General features: G+C 38.0%; 1 protein-coding gene across 1 annotated transcript in view; it reads right to left on the reverse strand.

Moving 5' to 3' along the window:
- Window positions 1-20,102, reverse strand: part of LOC139381128 (janus kinase and microtubule-interacting protein 3-like) — a 73,798-nt gene extending 53,696 nt beyond the window's left edge. Inside the window, exon 1 of the mRNA XM_071124440.1 lies at window positions 19,950-20,102. Coding sequence (XP_070980541.1) covers window positions 19,950-20,102 — 153 coding nt within the window. The remainder of the gene's footprint in view (window positions 1-19,949) is intronic.
- Between the last annotated feature and the right edge of the window lie 297 nt (window positions 20,103-20,399).

The following is a 20,399-nucleotide window of genomic DNA, read 5'->3' on the forward strand; positions in this document are numbered from 1 at the left end:
TATAGAGCCTCCACACTGACTCAGTACAGATACCCCCTGTATAGAGCCTCCACACTGACTCAGTACAGATACCCCCTGTAAAGAGCCTCCACACTGACTCAGTACAGATACCCCCTGTATAGAGCCTCCACACTGACTCAGTACAGATACCCCCTGTAAAGAGCCTCCACACTGACTCAGTACAGATACCCCCTGTATAGAGCCTCCACACTGACTCAGTACAGATACCCCCTGTATAGAGCCTCCACACTGACTCAGTACAGATACCCCCTGTAAAGAGCCTCCACACTGACTCAGTACAGATACCCCCTGTATAGAGCCTCCACACTGACTCAGTACAGATACCCCCTGTATAGAGCCTCCACACTGACTCAGTACAGATACCCCCTGTAAAGAGCCTCCACACTGACTCAGTACAGATACCCCCTGTATAGAGCCTCGTTATTGTTATTTTATTGTTGCTTTTTATTTTAGTCTACTTGGTCATTATTTTCGTAACTCTTTGTTGAACTGCACGGTTGGTTAAGGGCTTGTAAATACGTGAAATATAATATGTCCCGGTAGAGTCTACACGTGTTGTATTCAGCACATGTGACAAATAAAGTTTGATTTGACTTGATATCTAGCCTACATGCAGAGGAGTTCCCACTGGCTCTAAGTCATACTACATAGTACGTGTCCCCCTGACCCCTCCTGACTTGATATCTAGCCTACATGCAGAGGAGTTCCCACTGGCTACATAGTATGTGTCTCCTGACCCCTCCTGACTTGATATCTAGCCTACATGCAGAGGAGTTCCCACTGGCTCTAAGTCATACTACATAGTACGTGTCCCCCTGACCCCTCCTGACTTGATATCTAGCCTACATGCAGAGGAGTTCCCACTGGCTCTAAGTCATACTACATAGTACGTGTCCCCCTGACCCCTCCTGACTTGATATCTAGCCTACATGCAGAGGAGTTCCCACTGGCTCTAAGTCATACTACATAGTACGTGTCCCCTTGACCCCTCCTGACTTGATATCTAGCCTACATGCAGAGGAGTTCCCACTGGCTCTAAGTCATACTACATAGTACGTGTCTCCTGACCCCTCCTGACTTGATATCTAGCCTACATGCAGAGGAGTTCCCACTGGCTTTAAGTCATACTACATAGTACGTGTCCCCCTGACCCCTCCTGACTTGATATCTAGCCTACATGCAGAGGAGTTCCCACTGGCTCTAAGTCATATTACATAGTACGTGTCCCCCTAGTAACCCAGAGGTTTATTTGGGGTCATATTGAGTCTCTCCCACCACTTTAACACTGACTGACAGGTGCTGCTCCAGGCACACCAACCACAAATAGCCCTGCACCAGAACGGACCACTACAGAGGATCCAATGTACTGTATGCATGGCTAGACAATCAACAGATTACAGAGTACTAATGGGAGGAGGGAGGGAGGGTGTGACTAATGGGAGGAAGGGAGTGACTAATGGGAGGAAGGGAGTGACTAATGGGATGGAGGGAGTGACTAATGGGAGGGAGGGAGTGACTAATGGGAGGGAGGGTGTGACTAATGGGAGGGAGGGAGTGACTAATGGGAGGGAGGGAGTGACTAATGGGAGGGAGGGTGTGACTAATGGGAGGGAGGGAGGGACTAATGGGAGGGAGGGAGTGACTAATGGGAGGGAGGGAGTGACTAATGGGAGGGAGGGTGTGACTAATGGGAGGGAGGGTGTGACTAATTGGAGGCAGTGACTAATGGGAGGGAGGGAGGGAGGGAGGGAGGGAGGGAGGGAGGGAGGGAGGGAGGGAGGGAGGGAGGGAGGGAGGGAGGGAGGGAGGGAGGGAGGGAGGGAGGGAGGGGTGTGATTTCTCTTCTCCAGGGCAGACCTAAAGATAGTCTCAATTAAACCATTGGCACACATTCATTCACACATTCATTATTTATTTTATTTGAGCCTTTATTGAACTAGGCAAGTCAGTTAAGACCAAATTCTTATTTACAATGACGGCCTACCTAGGAACAGTGTACACCCGCACTGCCTTGTTCAGGGGCAGAAAGACAGATTTTTACCTTGTCAGCTCGGGGATTCGATCTTGCAACCTTTACGGTTACTAGTCCAACGCTCTAACTACTAGGCTACCTGCCTCCCCATTCTACATGGCTGGATTGATCTACAGATGTAATAGCTGTATCCTCTGTTAGTCTACAGATGTTATAACTATCCTCTGTTAGTCTACAGATGTTATAACTATCCTCTGTTAGTCTACAGATGTTATAACTATCCTCTGTTAGTCTACAGATGTAATAGCTGTATCCTCTGTTAGTCTACAGATGTTATAACTATCCTCTGTTAGTCTACAGATGTAATAGCTGTATCCTCTGTTAGTCTACAGATGTTATAACTATCCTCTGTTAGTCTACAGATGTTATAACTATCCTCTGTTGTCTACAGATGTTATAACTATCCTCTGTTGGTCTACAGATGTTATAACTCTCCTCTGCTAGTCTACAGATGTTATAACTATCCTCTGTTGGTCTACAGATGTTATAACTACCCTCTGTTGTCTACAGATGTTATAACTATCCTCTGTTGGTCTACAGATGTTATAACTATCTTCTGTTAGTCTACAGATGTAATAGCTGTATCCTCTGTTAGTCTACAGATGTTATAACTATCCTCTGTTAGTCTACAGATGTTATAACTATCCTCTGTTGGTCTACAGATGTTATAACTATCCTCTGTTGTCTACAGATGTTATAACTATCCTCTGTTGGTCTACAGATGTTATAACTCTCCTCTGCTAGTCTACAGATGTTATAACTATCCTCTGTTAGTCTACAGATGTTATAACTATCCTCTGTTAGTCTACAGATGTAATAGCTGTATCCTCTGTTAGTCTACAGATGTTATAACTATCCTCTGTTGGTCTACAGATGTTATAACTATCCTCTGTTAGTCTACAGATGTAATAGCTGTATCCTCTGTTAGTCTACAGATGTTATAACTATCCTCTGTTAGTCTACAGATGTTATAACTATCCTCTGTTGGTCTACAGATGTTATAACTCTCCTCTGCTAGTCTACAGATGTTATAACTATCCTCTGTTGGTCTACAGATGTTATAACTCTCCTCTGCTAGTCTACAGATGTTATAACTATCCTCTGTTGGTCTACAGATGTTATAACTATCCTCTGTTAGTCTACAGATATTATAACTGTATCCTCTGTTGGTCTACAGATGTTATAACTATCCTCTGTTAGTCTACAGATGTTATAACTATCCTCTGTTAGTCTACAGATATTATAACTATCCTCTGTTGGTCTACAGATGTTATAACTATCCTCTGTTAGTCTACAGATGTTATAACTATCCTCTGTTAGTCTACAGATATTATAACTATCCTCTGTTGGTCTACAGATGTTATAACTATCCTCTGTTAGTCTACAGATGTTATAACTATCCTCTGTTAGTCTACAGATATTATAACTGTATCCTCTGTTGGTCTACAGATGTTATAACTGTATCCTCTGTTGGTCTACAGATGTAATAACTATCCTCTGTTAGTCTACAGATGTTAGAACTATCCTCTGCTGTCTACTCTAAGCTCTCATCCAGCAAGGCCATGTAAACCAGCATAACTCCTGTCCCTGTCTGTAGAGTCTACAGGCCTATATATTAGTTTGTAACAGCTCCAGCCATATGGCCTCCAAGCTTTGCCCCTCAAGTCTCCCTGAGAGCCTTGGCAGCTTCAAAGTAACGATGATATCTATCTATCTGTCTGTCTGTCTGTCTGTCTGTCTGTCTGTCTGTCTGTCTGTCTGTCCTAAAATGGACTTCCCTGAGATCAACAGTAGAACAGCAGGCCATACCGCTGAACCCCCAACCTAACTGTATCTCTAACGGAGAGCCTGAAGCATCCATTTGACATGAGATGACATACAGGCTGTCATCAGGCCTCAGTGAGTTATTACCGGCTGGCCATGCAGCAGTGTTGCAGTGCAGGAGCTGCAATGGTTCAGTACGTGTGGAAAGTCTAGCCGGAGGGCCATGGTGTCACCCCATGTGTGTCCTATAGGTGACCCAGTCATTCGTTAAATTAATTACGCCCAACAGAGAAGATCGCACATACTGTAAAGCCTGAACACTTTACAGTATATGCAGTAATTACAGAAGATTTTACCGAATGAAACACATTTATGCAGTAAATTATATTGTCACTACTAGGTCAAAATAATAGGTAGAAATACTGTAATAGTAATAATAATACTATTTATTTCACCTTTATTTAACCAGGTAGGCAAGTTGAGAACAAGTTCTCATTTACAATTGCGACCTGGCCAAGATAAAGCAAAGCAGTTCGACACATACAACGACACAGAGTTACACATGGAGTAAAACAAACATACAGTCAATAATACAGTAGAAAGATAAGTCTATATACAATGTGAGCAAATGAGGTGAGATAAGGGAGGTAAAGGCAAAAAGGCCATGGTGGCAAAGTAAATACAATATAGCAAGTAAAACACTGGAATGGTAGATTTGCAATGGGAGAATGTGCAAAGTAGAAATAAAAATAATGGGGTGCAAAGGAGCAAAATAAATAAATAAATTAAATACAGTTGGGAAAGAGGTAGTTGTTTGGGCTAAATTATAGGTGGGCTATGTACAGGTGCAGTAATCTGTGAGCTGCTCTGACAGTTGGTGCTTAAAGCTAGTGAGGGAGATAAGTGTTTCCAGTTTCAGAGATTTTTGTAGTTCGTTCCAGTCATTGGCAGCAGAGAACTGGAAGGAGAGGCGGCCAAAGAAAGAATTGGTTTTGGGGGTGACTAGAGAGATATACCTGCTGGAGCGTGTGCTACAGGTGGGAGATGCAATGGTGACCAGCGAGCTGAGATAAGGGGGGACATTACCTAGCAGGGTCTTGTAGATGACATGGAGCCAGTGGGTTTGGCGACGAGTATGAAGCTAGGGCCAGCCAACGAGAGCGTACAGGTCGCAATGGTGGGTAGTATATCGGGCTTTGGTGACAAAACGGATTGCACTGTGATAGACTGCATCCAATTTGTTGAGTAGGGTATTGGAGGCTATTTTGTAAATGACATCGCCAAAGTCGAGGATTGGTAGGATGGTCAGTTTTACAAGGGTATGTTTGGCAGCATGAGTGAAGGATGCTTTGTTGCGAAATAGGAAGCCAATTCTAGATTTAACTTTGGATTGGAGATGTTTGATATGGGTCTGGAAGGAGAGTTTACAGTCTAACCAGACACCTAAGTATTTGTAGTTGTCCACGTATTCTAAGTCAGAGCCGTCCAGATTAGCGATGTTGGACAGGCGGGTAGGTGCAGGTAGCGATCGGTTGAAGAGCATGCATTTAGTTTTACTTGTATTTAAGAGCAATTGGAGGCCACGGAAGGAGAGTTGTATGGCATTGAAGCTTGCCTGGAGGGTTGTTAACACAGTGTCCAAAGAAGGGCCAGAATTTACCGGTATACTGTAATAATAATACTACTAATGTATTATATACTGGTATACTGTAATATTAATACTACTAATATATTATATACTGGTATACTGTAATAATACTACTAATATATTATATACTGGTATACTGTAATAATAATAATACTAATATATGATATACTGGTATACTGTAATAATACTATTACTAATATATTATATACTGGTATACTGTAATAATACTACTAATATATTATATACTGGTGTACTGTAATACTACTAATATATTATATACTGGTGTACTGTAATACTACTAATATATTATATACTGGTATACTGTAATACTACTAATATATTATATACTGGTATACTGTAATAACAATACTAATTCAATATTATATACTGGTATACTGTACAAATACATTATATACTGGTATACTGCAATAGTAATACTACTAATATATTATATACTGGTATACTGTAATAATAATACTAATAATATATTATATACTGGTATATTGTAATACTACTAATATATTATATACCGGAATACTATAATACTAATACTACCAATATATTATATACAGGTATAATGTAATACTAATACTACTAATATATTATATACTGTAAAAATACTACTACTAATGTATTATATACTGGTATACTGTAATAATACTACTACTAACATATTATATACTGGTATACTGTAATAATACTATTACTAATATATTATATACTGGTATACTGTAATAATACTACTAATATATTATATACTGGTCTACTGTAATACTACTAATATATTATATACTGGTATACTGTAATACTACTAATATATTATATACTGGTATACTGTAATAATAATACTACTACTAACATATTATATACTGGTATACTGTAATAATAATACTACTAATATATTATATACTGGTATACTGCAATAGTAATACTACTAATATATTATATACTGGTATACTGTAGTAATAATAATACTAATAATATATTATATACTGGTGTACTGTAATACTACTAATATATTATATACTGGTATACTGTAATACTACTAATATATTATATACTGGTATACTGTAATAATAATAATACTAATATATTATATACTGGTATACTGTAATAATAATAATACTAATATATTATATACTGGTATACTGTAATAATAATAATACTAAGATATTATATACTGGTATACTGTAATAATACTATTACTAATATATTATATACTGGTATACTGTAATAATACTACTAATATATTATATACTGGTGTACTGTAATACTACTAATATATTATATACTGGTATACTGTAATACTATTAATATATTATATACTGGTATACTGTAATAATAATACTACTAACATATTATATACTGGTATACTGTAATAATAATACTACTAATATATTATATACTGGTATACTGCAATAGTAATACTACTAATATATTATATACTGGTATACTGTAATAATAATACTAATAATATATTATATACTGGTATACTGTAATACTACTAATATATTATATACTGGTATACTGTAATACTACTAATATATTATATACCGGAATACTATAATACTAATACTACCAATATATTATATACAGGTATAATGTAATACTAATACTACTAATATATTATATACTGTAAAAATACTACTACTAATGTATTATATACTGGTATACTGTAAAAATAATAATACTAATAAATTATATACTGGTATACTGTAATAATACTATTGCTAATATATTATATACTGGTATACTGTAATAATACTACTAATATATTATATACTGGTCTACTGTAATACTACTAATATATTATATACTGGTATACTGTAATACTACTAATATATTATATACTGGTATACTGTAATAATAATACTACTACTAACATATTATATACTGGTATACTGTAATAATAATACTACTAATATATTATATACTGGTATACTGCAATAGTAATACTACTAATATATTATATACTGGTATACTGTAGTAATAATAATACTACTAATATATTATATACTGGTGTACTGTAATACTACTAATATATTATATACTGGTATACTGTAATACTACTAATATATTATATACTGGTATACTGTAATAATAATAATACTAATATATTATATACTGGTATACTGTAATAATAATAATACTAATATATTATATACTGGTATACTGTAATAATAATAATACTAAGATATTATATACTGGTATACTGTAATAATACTATTACTAATATATTATATACTGGTATACTGTAATAATACTACTAATATATTATATACTGGTGTACTGTAATACTACTAATATATTATATACTGGTATACTGTAATACTATTAATATATTATATACTGGTATACTGTAATAATAATACTACTAACATATTATATACTGGTATACTGTAATAATAATACTACTAATATATTATATACTGGTATACTGCAATAGTAATACTACTAATATATTATATACTGGTATACTGTAATAATAATACTAATAATATATTATATACTGGTATACTGTAATACTACTAATATATTATATACTGGTATACTGTAATAATAATAATACTAATATATTACATACTGGTATACTGTAATAATACTATTACTAATATATTATATACTGGTATACTGTAATAATACTACTAATATATTATATACTGGTACACTGTAATACTACTAATATATTATATACTGGTATACTGTAATACTACTAATATATTATATACTGGTATACTGTAATAATAATACTACTAATATATTATATACTGTAATAATAATACTACTAATATATTATATACTGGGATACTGCAATATTAATACTACTAATATATTATATACTGGTATACTGTAATAATAATACTAATAATATATGATATACTGGTATACTGTAATACTACTAATATATTATATACTGGTATACTGTAATACTTATACTACTAATATATTATATACTGGTATACTGTAATAATACTAATACTAATATATTATATACTGGTATACTGTAATAATACTATTACTAATATATTATATACTGGTATACTGTAATAATACTACTAATATATTATATACTGGTATACTGTAATACTATTAATATATTATATACTGGTATACTGTAATACTACTAATATATTATATACTGGTATACTGTAATAATAATACTACTAATATATTATATACTGGTATACTGTAATAATAATACTACTAATATATTATATACTGGTATACTGCAATAGTAATACTACTAATATATTATATACTGGTATACTGTAATAATAATACTAATAATATATTATATACTGGTATAATGTAATACTACTAATATATTATATACTGGTATACTGTAATAATAATACTACTAATATATTATATACTGGTATACTGTAATAATACTACTAATATATTATATACCGGTAAACTGTAATAATACTACTACATTAGCATTGGCAGGGTCTACAGTCAATCACGGACTACAAGAAGAAATCCAGCCCAGTCACGGACCAGGATGTCCTGCTCCCAGGCAGACTAAATAACTTTTTTGCCCGCTTTGAGGACAATACAGTGCCACTGACACGGCCTGCAACGAAAACATGCAGACTCTCCTTCACTGCAGCCGAGGTGAGTAAGACATTTAAACGTGTTAACCCTCGCAAGGGTTACAACATCTCCAGCCCGCTGATCCTCAACACTGGGGCCCCACAAGGGTGCGTTCTGAGCCCTCTCCTGTACTCCCTGTTCACCCACGACTGCGTGGCCACGCACGCCTCCAACTCAATCATCAAGTTTGCGGACGACACAACAGTGGTAGGCTTGATTACCAACAACGACGAGACGGCCTACAGGGAGGAGGTGAGGGCCCTCGGAGTGTGGTGTCAGGAAAATAACCTCACACTCAACGTCAACGAAACTAAGGAGATGATTGTGGACTTCAGGAAACAGCAGAGGGAACACCCCCCTATCCACATCGATGGAACAGTAGTGGAGAGGGTAGCAAGTTTTAAGTTCCTCGGCATACACATCACAGACAAACTGAATTGGTCCACTCACACAGACAGCATCGTGAAGAAGCCGCAGCAGCGCCTCTTCAACCTCAGGAGGCTGAAGAAATTCGGTTTGTCACCAAAAGCACTCACAAACTTCTACAGATGCACAATCGAGAGCATCCTGGCGGGCTGTATCACCGCCTGGTACGGCAACTGCTCCGCCCACAACCGTAAGGCTCTCCAGAGGGTAGTGAGGTCTGCACAACGCATCACCGGGGGCAAACTACCTGCCCTCCAGGACACCTACACCACCCGATGTTACAGGAAGGCCATAAAGATCATCAAGGACATCAACCACCCGAGCCACTGCCTGTTCACCCCGCTATCATCCAGAAGGCGAGGTCAGTACAGGTGCATCAAAGCTGGGACCGAGAGACTGAAAAACAGCTTCTATCTCAAGGCCATCAGACTGTTAAACAGCCACCACTAACATTGAGTGGCTGCTGCCAACACACTGACACTGACACTGACTCAACTCCAGCCACTTTAATAATTAATAATAATGGGAATTGATGGGAAATGATGTAAATATATCACTAGCCACTTTAAACAATGCTACCTTATATAATGTTACTTACCCTACATTATTCATCTCATATGCATACGTATATACTGTACTCTATATCATCGACTGCATCCTTATGTAATACATGTATCACTAGCCACTTTAACTATGCCACTTTGTTTACATACTCACCTCATGTATATACTGTACTCGATACCATCTACTGTATCCTGCCTATGCTGCTCTGTACCATCACTCATTCATATATCCTTATGTACATATTCTTTATCCCCTTACACTGTGTATAAGACAGTAGTTTTGGAATTGTTAGTTAGATTACTTGTTGGTTATTACTGCATTGTCGGAACTAGAAGCACAAGCATTTCGCTACACTCGCATTAACATCTGCTAACCATGTGTATGTGACAAATAAAATTTGATTTGATTTGATTTGATTTGATTACTAATATATTATATACTGGTATACTGTAATAATAATACTACTAATATATTATATACTGTAATACTACGAATATAGTATATACTGGTATACTGTAATACTAATACTACTAATATATGATATACAGGTATAATGTAATACTACTAATATATTATGTACTGCAATAGTAATACTACTAATATATTATATACTGTTATACTGTAATAATAATACTACTAATATATTATATACTGGTATACTGTAATAGTAATACTACTGATATAATATATACTGGTATACAGTAATAACACTAATATATTATATACTGTAATAATAATACTACTAATATATTACATACTGGTATACTGTAATAGTAATACTACTAATATAATATATACTATTCTCTATAACTAAACCCGTTATATCATACAGCCTGTTATCTTTAACTAAACCTGTTATATCATACAGCCTGTTATATAATACAGCCTGTTATCTATATCTAAACCTGTTATATCATACAGCCTGTTATCTATATCTAAACCTGTTATATCATACAGCCTGTTATCTATATCTAAACCTGTTATATCATACACCCTGCTCTACAGTATATAACTAAACATGCCTTGGGTCATACATGCAGAGCAGAGAGCATTGTTCATTCAGACAGCCAAACAACAGGGAAGGGACCCCCTTGCCTCCACAGACACACAGACAGACAGTAGTGTCTATCATTAGACGTCACAATGGTCTCTTTGACGTGGACTGTTACTGGGGGTAGATGGCTGTTCATCTGGAGCAGAGCACACAGAGTCCAGGAGCACTGGGCTGACCCCCTTACCCAGGAGCACTGGGCTGACCCCCTTACCCAGGAGCACTGGGATGACCCCCTTACCCAGGAGCACTGGGCTGACCCCCTTACCCAGGAGCACTGGGCTGACCCCCTTACTCAGGAGCACTGGGCTGACCCCCTTACCCAGGAGCACTGGGGCTGACCCCCTCACTCAGGAGCACTGGGCTGACTAGATTACTGTATAATGGTATAATAGCATTAACACTAGGCTGACTAGACTACTGTAGAATAGCATTAACACTAGGCTGACTAGACTACTGTAGAATAGCATTAACACTAGGCTGACTAGGCTACTGTAGAATAGCATTAACACTAGGCTGACTAGGCTACTATAGAATATCATTAACACTAGGCTGACTAGACTACTGTAGAATAGCATTAACACTAGGCTGACTAGACTACTGTATAGTGGTAGAATAGCACTAGGAGTCATTTGTCTTGTTAATCACAGGCATCTTTACTGGGCTATTAGTTTGGTCAATACCCTCTTCAGATCCATAATTTCCATCTTCACATTATGGAGACTATTCCCAGCTTTACAGTGCCTTGCGAAAGTATTCGGCCCCCTTGAACTTTGCGACCTTTTGCCACATTTCAGGCTTCAAACATAAAGATATAAAACTGTATTTTTTTGTGAAGAATCAACAACAAGTGGGACACAATCATGAAGTGGAACGACATTTATTGGATATTTTAAACTTTTTTAACAAATCAAAAACTGAAAAATTGGGCGTGCAAAATTATTCAGCCCCTTTACTTTCAGTGCAGCAAACTCTCTCCAGAAGTTCAGTGAGGATCTCTGAATGATCCAATGTTGACCTAAATAACTAATGATGATAAATACAATCCACCTGTGTGTAATCAAGTCTCCGTATAAATGCACCTGCACTGTGATAGTCTCAGAGGTCCGTTAAAAGCGTAGAGAGCATCATGAAGAACGAGGAACACACCAGGCAGGTCCGAGATACTGTTGTGAAGAAGTTTAAAGCCGGATTTGGATACAAAAATATTTCCCAAGCTTTAAACATCCCAAGGAGCACTGTGCAAGCGATAATATTGAAATGGAAGGAGTATCAGACCACTGCAAATCTACCAAAACCTGGCCGTCCCTCTAAACTTTCAACTCATACAAGGAGAAGACTGATCAGAGATGCAGCCAAGAGGCCCATGATCACTCTGGATGAACTGCAGAGATCTACAGCTGAGGTGGGAGACTCTGTCCATAGGACAACAATCAGTCATATATTGCACAAATCTGGCCTTTATGGAAGAGTGGCGAGAAGAAAGCCATTTCTTAAAGATATCCATAAAAAGTGTTGTTTAAAGTTTGCCACAAGCCACCTGGGAGACACACCAAACAAGTGGAAGAAGGTGCTCTGGTCAGATGAAACCAAAATTGAACTTTTTGGCAACAATGCAAAACGTTATGTTTGGCGTAAAAGCAACACAGCTCATCACCCTGAACACACCATGCCCACTGTCAAACATGGTGGTGGCAGCATCATGGTTTGGGCCTGCTTTTCTTCAGCAGGGACAGGGAAGATGGTTAAAATTGATGGGAAGATGGATGGAGCCAAATACAGGATCATTCTGGTAGAAAACCTGATGGAGTCTGCAAAAGACCTGAGACTGGGACGGAGATTTGTCTTCCAACAAGACAATGATCCAAAACATAAAGCAAAATCTACAATGGAATGGTTCAAAAATAAACATATCCAGGTGTTAGAATGGCCAAGTCAAAGTCCAGACCTGAATCCAATCGAGAATCTGTGGAAAGAACTGAAAACTGCTGTTCACAAATGCTCTCCATCCAACCTCACTGAGCTCGAGCTGTTTTGCAAGGAGGAATGGGAAAAAAATTCAGTCTCTCGATGTGCAAAACTGATAGAGACATACCCCAAGCGACTTACAGCTGTAATCGCAGTAAAAGGTGGCGCTACAAAGTATTAACTTAAGGGGGCTGAATAATTTTGCACGCCCAATTTTTCAGTTTTTGATTTGTTAAAAAAGTTTGAAATATCCAATAAATGTCGTTCCACTTCATGATTGTGTCCCACTTGTTGTTGATTCTTCACAAAAAAATACAGTTTAATATCTTTATGTTTGAAGCCTGAAATGGGGCAAAAGGTCGCAAAGTTCAAGGGGGCCGAATACTTTTGCAAGGCACTGTATGTCACACTTAAAAAACATAAAAATAATAGCCCAATTTCTGTTCACCATTTCCGTTCCTGGTTCATCGGTGGTTTCCAAGGTACAGTACCAAGCAGATAGCAACACCATCAGTGGAAATTAGCCATTTCTGCATTGCAAGATACAACTATTCACAAGGGTCGAAGGTTAGGTTGCACAATGCCCTTTTTGCCTTTCAGCTATAAAACTGGAGTGTATTCATTAGGAGTGAGACTGAGTGGAGCACTGACGCTGAACACCTGCTGAGCCCAGCGCCAGTCGCTCCGTCTGTTAGAATGAAACGGATCAATTATACTGCAAGACCGTGCATCTGCAGTGGCAGAATCAAGACATTATTCCAGATCATTTTATCTTCAATAAACCATGACGATAAATATCCTTATTATGACATCATATTGACTGAAATAAACCTGCATAGTGGGTGATAAGTATCCTTATTGTGACATCATATTGTCTGAAATAAACCTGCAATAGTGGGTGATAAGTATCCTTATTGTGACATCATATTGTCTGAAATAAACCTGCAATAGTGGGTGATAAGTATCCTTATTGTGACATCATATTGTCTAAAATAAACCTGCATAGTGGGTGATAAGTATCATTATTGTGACATCATATTGTCTGAAACAAACCTGCATAGTGGGTGATAAGTATCATTATTGTGACATCATATTGTCTGAAATAAACCTGCATAGTGGGTGATAAGTATCATTATTGTGACATCATATTGTCTGAAATAAACCTGCATAGTGGGTGATAAGTATCATTATTGTGACATCATATTGTCTGATATAAACCTGCATAGTGGGTGATAAGTATCCTTATTGTGACATCATATTGTCTGAAATAAACCTGCATAGTGGGTGATAAGTATCCTTATTGTGACATCATATTGTCTAAAATAAACCTGCATAGTGGGTGATAAGTATCATTATTGTGACATCATATTGTCTGAAATAAACCTGCATAGTGGGTGATAAGTATCATTATTGTGACATCATATTGTCTGAAATAAACCTGCATAGTGGGTGATAAGTATCATTATTGTGACATCATATTGTCTGAAATAAACCTGCATAGTGGGTGATAATTATCCTTATTGTGACATCATATTGTCTGAAATAAACCTGCATAGTGGGTGATAAGTATCCTTATTGTGACATCATATTGTCTGATATAAACCTGCATAGTGGGTGATAAGTATCATTATTGTGACATCATATTCTCTGATATAAACCTGCATAGTGGGTGATAAGTATCATTATTGTGACATCATATTGTCTGATATAAACCTGCATAGTGGGTGATAAGTATCATTATTGTGACATCATATTGTCTGAAATAAACCTGCATAGTGGGTGATAAGTATCCTTATTGTGACATCATATTGTCTGATATAAACCTGCATAGTGGGTGATAAGTATCATTATTGTGACATCATATTGTCTGATATAAACCTGCATAGTGGGTGATAAGTATCCCGTATTGTGACATCATATTGTCTGAAATAAACCTGCATAGTGGGTGATAATTATCCTTATTGTGACATCATATTGTCTGAAATAAACCTGCATAGTGGGTGATAAGTATCATTATTGTGACATCATATTGTCTGAAATAAACCTGCATAGTGGGTGATAAGTATCCTTATTGTGACATCATATTGTCTGAAATAAACCTGCATAGTGGGTGATAAGTATCATTATTGTGACATCATATTGTCTGAAATAAACCTGCATAGTGGGTGATAAGTATCCTTATTGTGACATCATATTGTCTGAAATAAACCTGCATAGTGGGTCATAAGTATCATTATTGTGACATCATATTGTCTGAAACAAACCTGCATAGTGGGTGATAAGTATCATTATTGTGACATCATATTGTCTGATATAAACCTGCATAGTGGGTGATAAGTATCATTATTGTGACATCATATTGTCTGATATAAACCTGCATAGTGGGTGATAAGTATCCTCATTGTGACATCATATTGTCTGATATAAACCTGCATAGTGGGTGATAAGTATCATTATTGTGACATCATATTGTCTGAAATAAACCTGCATAGTGGGTGATAAGTATCATTATTGTGACATCATATTGTCTGATATAAACCTGCATAGTGGGTGATAATTATCCTTATTGTGACATCATATTGTCTGATATAAACCTGCATAGTGGGTGATAAGTATCATTATTGTGACATCATATTGTCTGATATAAACCTGCATAGTGGGTGATAAGTATCATTATTGTGACATCATATTGTCTGAAACAAACCTGCATAGTGGGTGATAAGTATCATTATTGTGACATCATATTGTCTGAAATAAACCTGCATAGTGGGTGATAAGTATCATTATTGTGACATCATATTGTCTGATATAAACCTGCATAGTGGGTGATAAGTATCATTATTGTGACATCATATTGTCTGATATAAACCTGCATAGTGGGTGATAAGTATCATTATTGTGACATCATATTGTCTGATATAAACCTGCATAGTGGGTGATAAGTATCATTATTGTGACATCATATTGTCTGATATAAACCTGCATAGTGGGTGATAAGTATCATTATTGTGACATCATATTGTCTGATATAAACCTGCATAGTGGGTGATAAGTATCATTATTGTGACATCATATTGTCTGATATAAACCTGCATAGTGGGTGATAAGTATCATTATTGTGACATCATATTGTCTGATATAAACCTGCATAGTGGGTGATAAGTATCATTATTGTGACATCATATTGTCTGATATAAACCTGCATAGTGGGTGATAAGTATCATTATTGTGACATCATATTGTCTGATATAAACCTGCATAGTGGGTGATAAGTATCATTATTGTGACATCATATTGTCTGATATAAACCTGCATAGTGGGTGATAAGTATCATTATTGTGACATCATATTGTCTGATATAAACCTGCATAGTGGGTGATAAGTATCATTATTGTGACATCATATTGACTGAAATAAACCTGCATAGTGGGTGATAAGTATCATTATTGTGACATCATATTGTCTAAAATAAACCTGCATAGTGGGTGATAAGTATCATTATTGTGACATCATATTGTCTGAAATAAACCTGCATAGTGGGTGATAAGTATCCTTATTGTGACATCATATTGTCTGAAACATTCTTCAGGTATGGTGCTTCATCTCCTCACAGGTTCTTGATGGGGATTGTGACTTCACCCCTACCTACATGTACAAACTATCTCGACTACCCCTGCACATTGACTCTGTACTGGTACCCCCTGTAGATTGCCTTGTTATTGTTATTTTGTTGTGTTACTTTCACTTACAGTTGGAGTCGGAAGTTTACATACACCTTAGCCAAATACATTTAAACTCTTTTTTTTCACAATTCCTGACATTTAATCAGAGGAAAAATTCCCTGTCTTAGGTCAGTTAAGGATCACCACTTTATTTCAAGAATGTGAAATGTCAGAATAATAGTAGAGAGAATGATTTATTTCAGCTTTTATTTCTTTCATCACATTCCCAGTGGGTCAGGAGTTAACATACACTCAATTAGTATTTGGTAGCATTGCCTTTAAATTGTTTAACTTTGGTCAAACCTTTCGGGCTGCCTTCCACAAGCTTCCCACAATAAGTTGGGTGAATTTTGGCCCATTCCTCCTGACAGAGCTGGAGTAACTGAGTCAGGTTTGTAGGCCTCCTTGCTCGCACACGCTTTTTCAGTTCTGCCCACAAATGTTCTATAGTATTGAGGTCAGGGCTTTGTGATGGCCACTCCAATACCTTGACTTTGTTGTCCTTAAGCGATTTTGCCACAACTTTGGAAGTATGCTTGGGATCATTGTCCATTTGGAAGACCCATTTGCGACCAAGCTTTAACTTTCTGACTGATATCTTGAGATGTTGCTTCAATATACCCACATAATTGTCCAGCCTCATGATGCCATCTATTTTGTGAAGTGCATCAGCCCCTCCTGCAGCAAAGCACCCCCGCAACATGATGCTGCCACCCCCGTGCTTAACGGTTGGGATGGTGTTCTTCAGCTTGCAAGCCTCCCCCTTTTTCCTCCATACATAACGATGGTCATTATGGCCAAACAGTTCTATTTTTGTTTCATCAGACCAGAGGACATTTCTCCAAAAAGTACGATTTTTGTCCCCATGTGCAGTTGCGTCTTCCTTGCTGAGCGGCCTTTCAGGTTATGTCAATATAGGACTTGTTTTACTGTGGATATAGATACTTTTGTACCTGTTTCCTCCAGCATCTTCACAAGGTCCTTGCTGTTGTTCTGGGATTGATTTACACTTTTCGCACCAAAGTACGTTCATCTCTAGGAGACAGAATGCGTCTCCTTCCTGAGCGGTATGACGGCTGTGTGGTCCCATGGTGTTTATACTTGCGTACTATTGTTTGTACAGATGAACGTTGGAACCTTCAGGCGTTTGGAAATGGCTTTTTCTGAGGTATTGACTGATTTCTTTAGATTTTCCCATGATGTCAAGCAAAGAGGCAGTGAGTTTGAAGGTAGGCCTTGAAATACATCCACAGGTACACCTCCAATTGGCTCAAATGATGTCAATTAGCCCATCAGGAGCTTCTAAAGCCATGACATCATTTTCTGGAATTTTTCAAGCTGTTTAAAGGCACAGTCAATTTAGTGTATGTAAACCTCTGACCCACTGGAATTGTGATACAGGGAATTATAAGTGAAATAATCTGTTTGTAAACAATTGTTGTAAAAATGACTTGTGTCATGCACAAAGTAGATGTCCTATAGTTTATTAACAAGAAATTTGTAGAGTCGTTGAAAAACAACTTTTAATGACTCCAACCTAAGTGTATGTAAACTTCCGACTTCAACTGTATATATATTTTCTTTACAGGGTAAATATTGACTTAACTCTTTCTTGAACTGCATTGTTGGTTAAGGGATTGTAAGTAAGCATTTCACAGTAAGGTCTACACCTGTTGTATTCAGGTGACAAAGTTTGATTTGATTGGCTGTAGATCCATAGAAACCTGTTTCAGAGATATCGGGGTTACCATCGTACCATACTGACCAGTGACCACTACTCTGGTGGGACAGATATGGGATATGTGATCAAGACAATTCATATAAGTCTCACAACATATAATATCATATCACAACATAATGATATTGGTGTGGTGCCCCTCGTCAATGTAACCGAACAGAGGAGCCAAGCTAGTCTCTTCCCACATTTACTTTCCAGTGAGCCTAAAGCCAGACTGACAGAATGGGGCTCATACTGTAAACCATGTCCTGACAAGTTAAACAGACACTCAGCAGGGGAAAGTTAGCTAATGTACTCCCAGCTCCTCCCCTGTACAAGGCATTCACACACGGCCAATGACATGGACATGTCATTAACGGTCTCAGCTATGCAATTAGCTCCCCAAGCTGTCAATCAAAACACACAGCCAATGAGGGGTACATGTCAGGCATGCCCCTCCAGCCGAACCATTAGCCCCACAGGCTGTCAGTCAACTAGCACACTGACATTGAAACGGTCCTATCGTGCACAGATTACATAGGCTTGCTTCCCAAATGGCACCCTGTACAGGACCCATAGGGATCAAGGCCTATAGTAGTGTACTTTAGGAGGGAGTAGGGATCCATTTGTGACTCAACCATAGACAGGAATACGTATTAGCCAATCTGTACTACAGTAACGCCACATTGCCCCTGTAATGAATTAACACAGAGGAGATCGTTCAGTGCAGAGAGAAATATAATCTACAGGGGAAGAGACGTCTGTCGGAATACTGGGACACTGCATCTCAGTGTTAGAGGAGTCACTACAGACCCTGGTTCCATTCCAGGCTGTATCACAACCCGGCCGTGATTGGGCGTCCAATAGGGCGGCGCACAATTGGCCCAGCGTCGTCCAGATTTGGCCGGTGTAGGCCGTCATTGTAAATAAGAATTTGTTCTTAACTGACTGGCCTTGTTAAATAAAAATACAAACAATATACTGCCAGTGGCTGCTTTGAGTGGTAACATGGATGTTTCATAATTTTATCCCACCATGAGACAGACTTCACTCCTTTCCAAGTTCCTCCTCTTCAAATATTGAAAGTCACAGACCTTATTGGTAACCTGAGGCACTACAGGACAGGCATTGGTTTTTAGATGGGTGTTTTAGACATACCTTCAAGGAAGATGGAGAGGTATGATACCTCCCCAGCCTGATACCTCTCCAGCCTGATACCTCTCCAGCCTGATACCTCTCCAGCCTGATACCTCTCCAGCCTGATACCTCTCCAGCCTGATACCTCTCCATCTTCCTTGAGGGTATGTCTAAAACACCAATCTAAAAAACCACTGCCTGTCCTGTAGTGCCTCAGGCCTTGGCAAAGAGGTCTTCTAACAATCAATGACACTTCCTGGATTGAATACATGTTGAATCAACGCGTGTCTTATAGCTCCCACCTTGCTTTTCTCCTGCTGTAGTTCTATCTGGATGTCTGTGAGTTTGGCCCTCAGATCTTCATTCGCAGCCTGCAGGGCCGCCAACGTATCGGCCCTCTCCATCTTGCCTCGGCCCCCAGCCCCCCCGGACCCCCCGGGCCACTTCTTGGACATGGTGAGGCTCTGGAGGTGGTGCTCCAAGGGACCAAGCCCCCCCCCCTCCCCGGAGGAAGCACCTGAGAACCTTCTCTAGTGTCTTCAGCCTTCTGTCAGCCTGTCGTCCTCAGCTACATCTTCTGGTCCACCTGGAACAACAAGACACAACACAGCATTTTAGTGAAGAGGCTGTTGATCCTTTTCTAACAAGTTGGGGCTGCCGAGTGGCGCAGCGGTTTAAGGCACTGCATCTCAGTGCTAGAGGCGTCACTACAGACCCTCGGTCGATTCCAGGCTGTTTCACAAACGGCCGTG

This window comes from Oncorhynchus clarkii, chromosome 23, assembly GCF_045791955.1.
Source record: "Oncorhynchus clarkii lewisi isolate Uvic-CL-2024 chromosome 23, UVic_Ocla_1.0, whole genome shotgun sequence".
Lineage (NCBI taxonomy): Eukaryota > Metazoa > Chordata > Actinopteri > Salmoniformes > Salmonidae > Oncorhynchus > Oncorhynchus clarkii.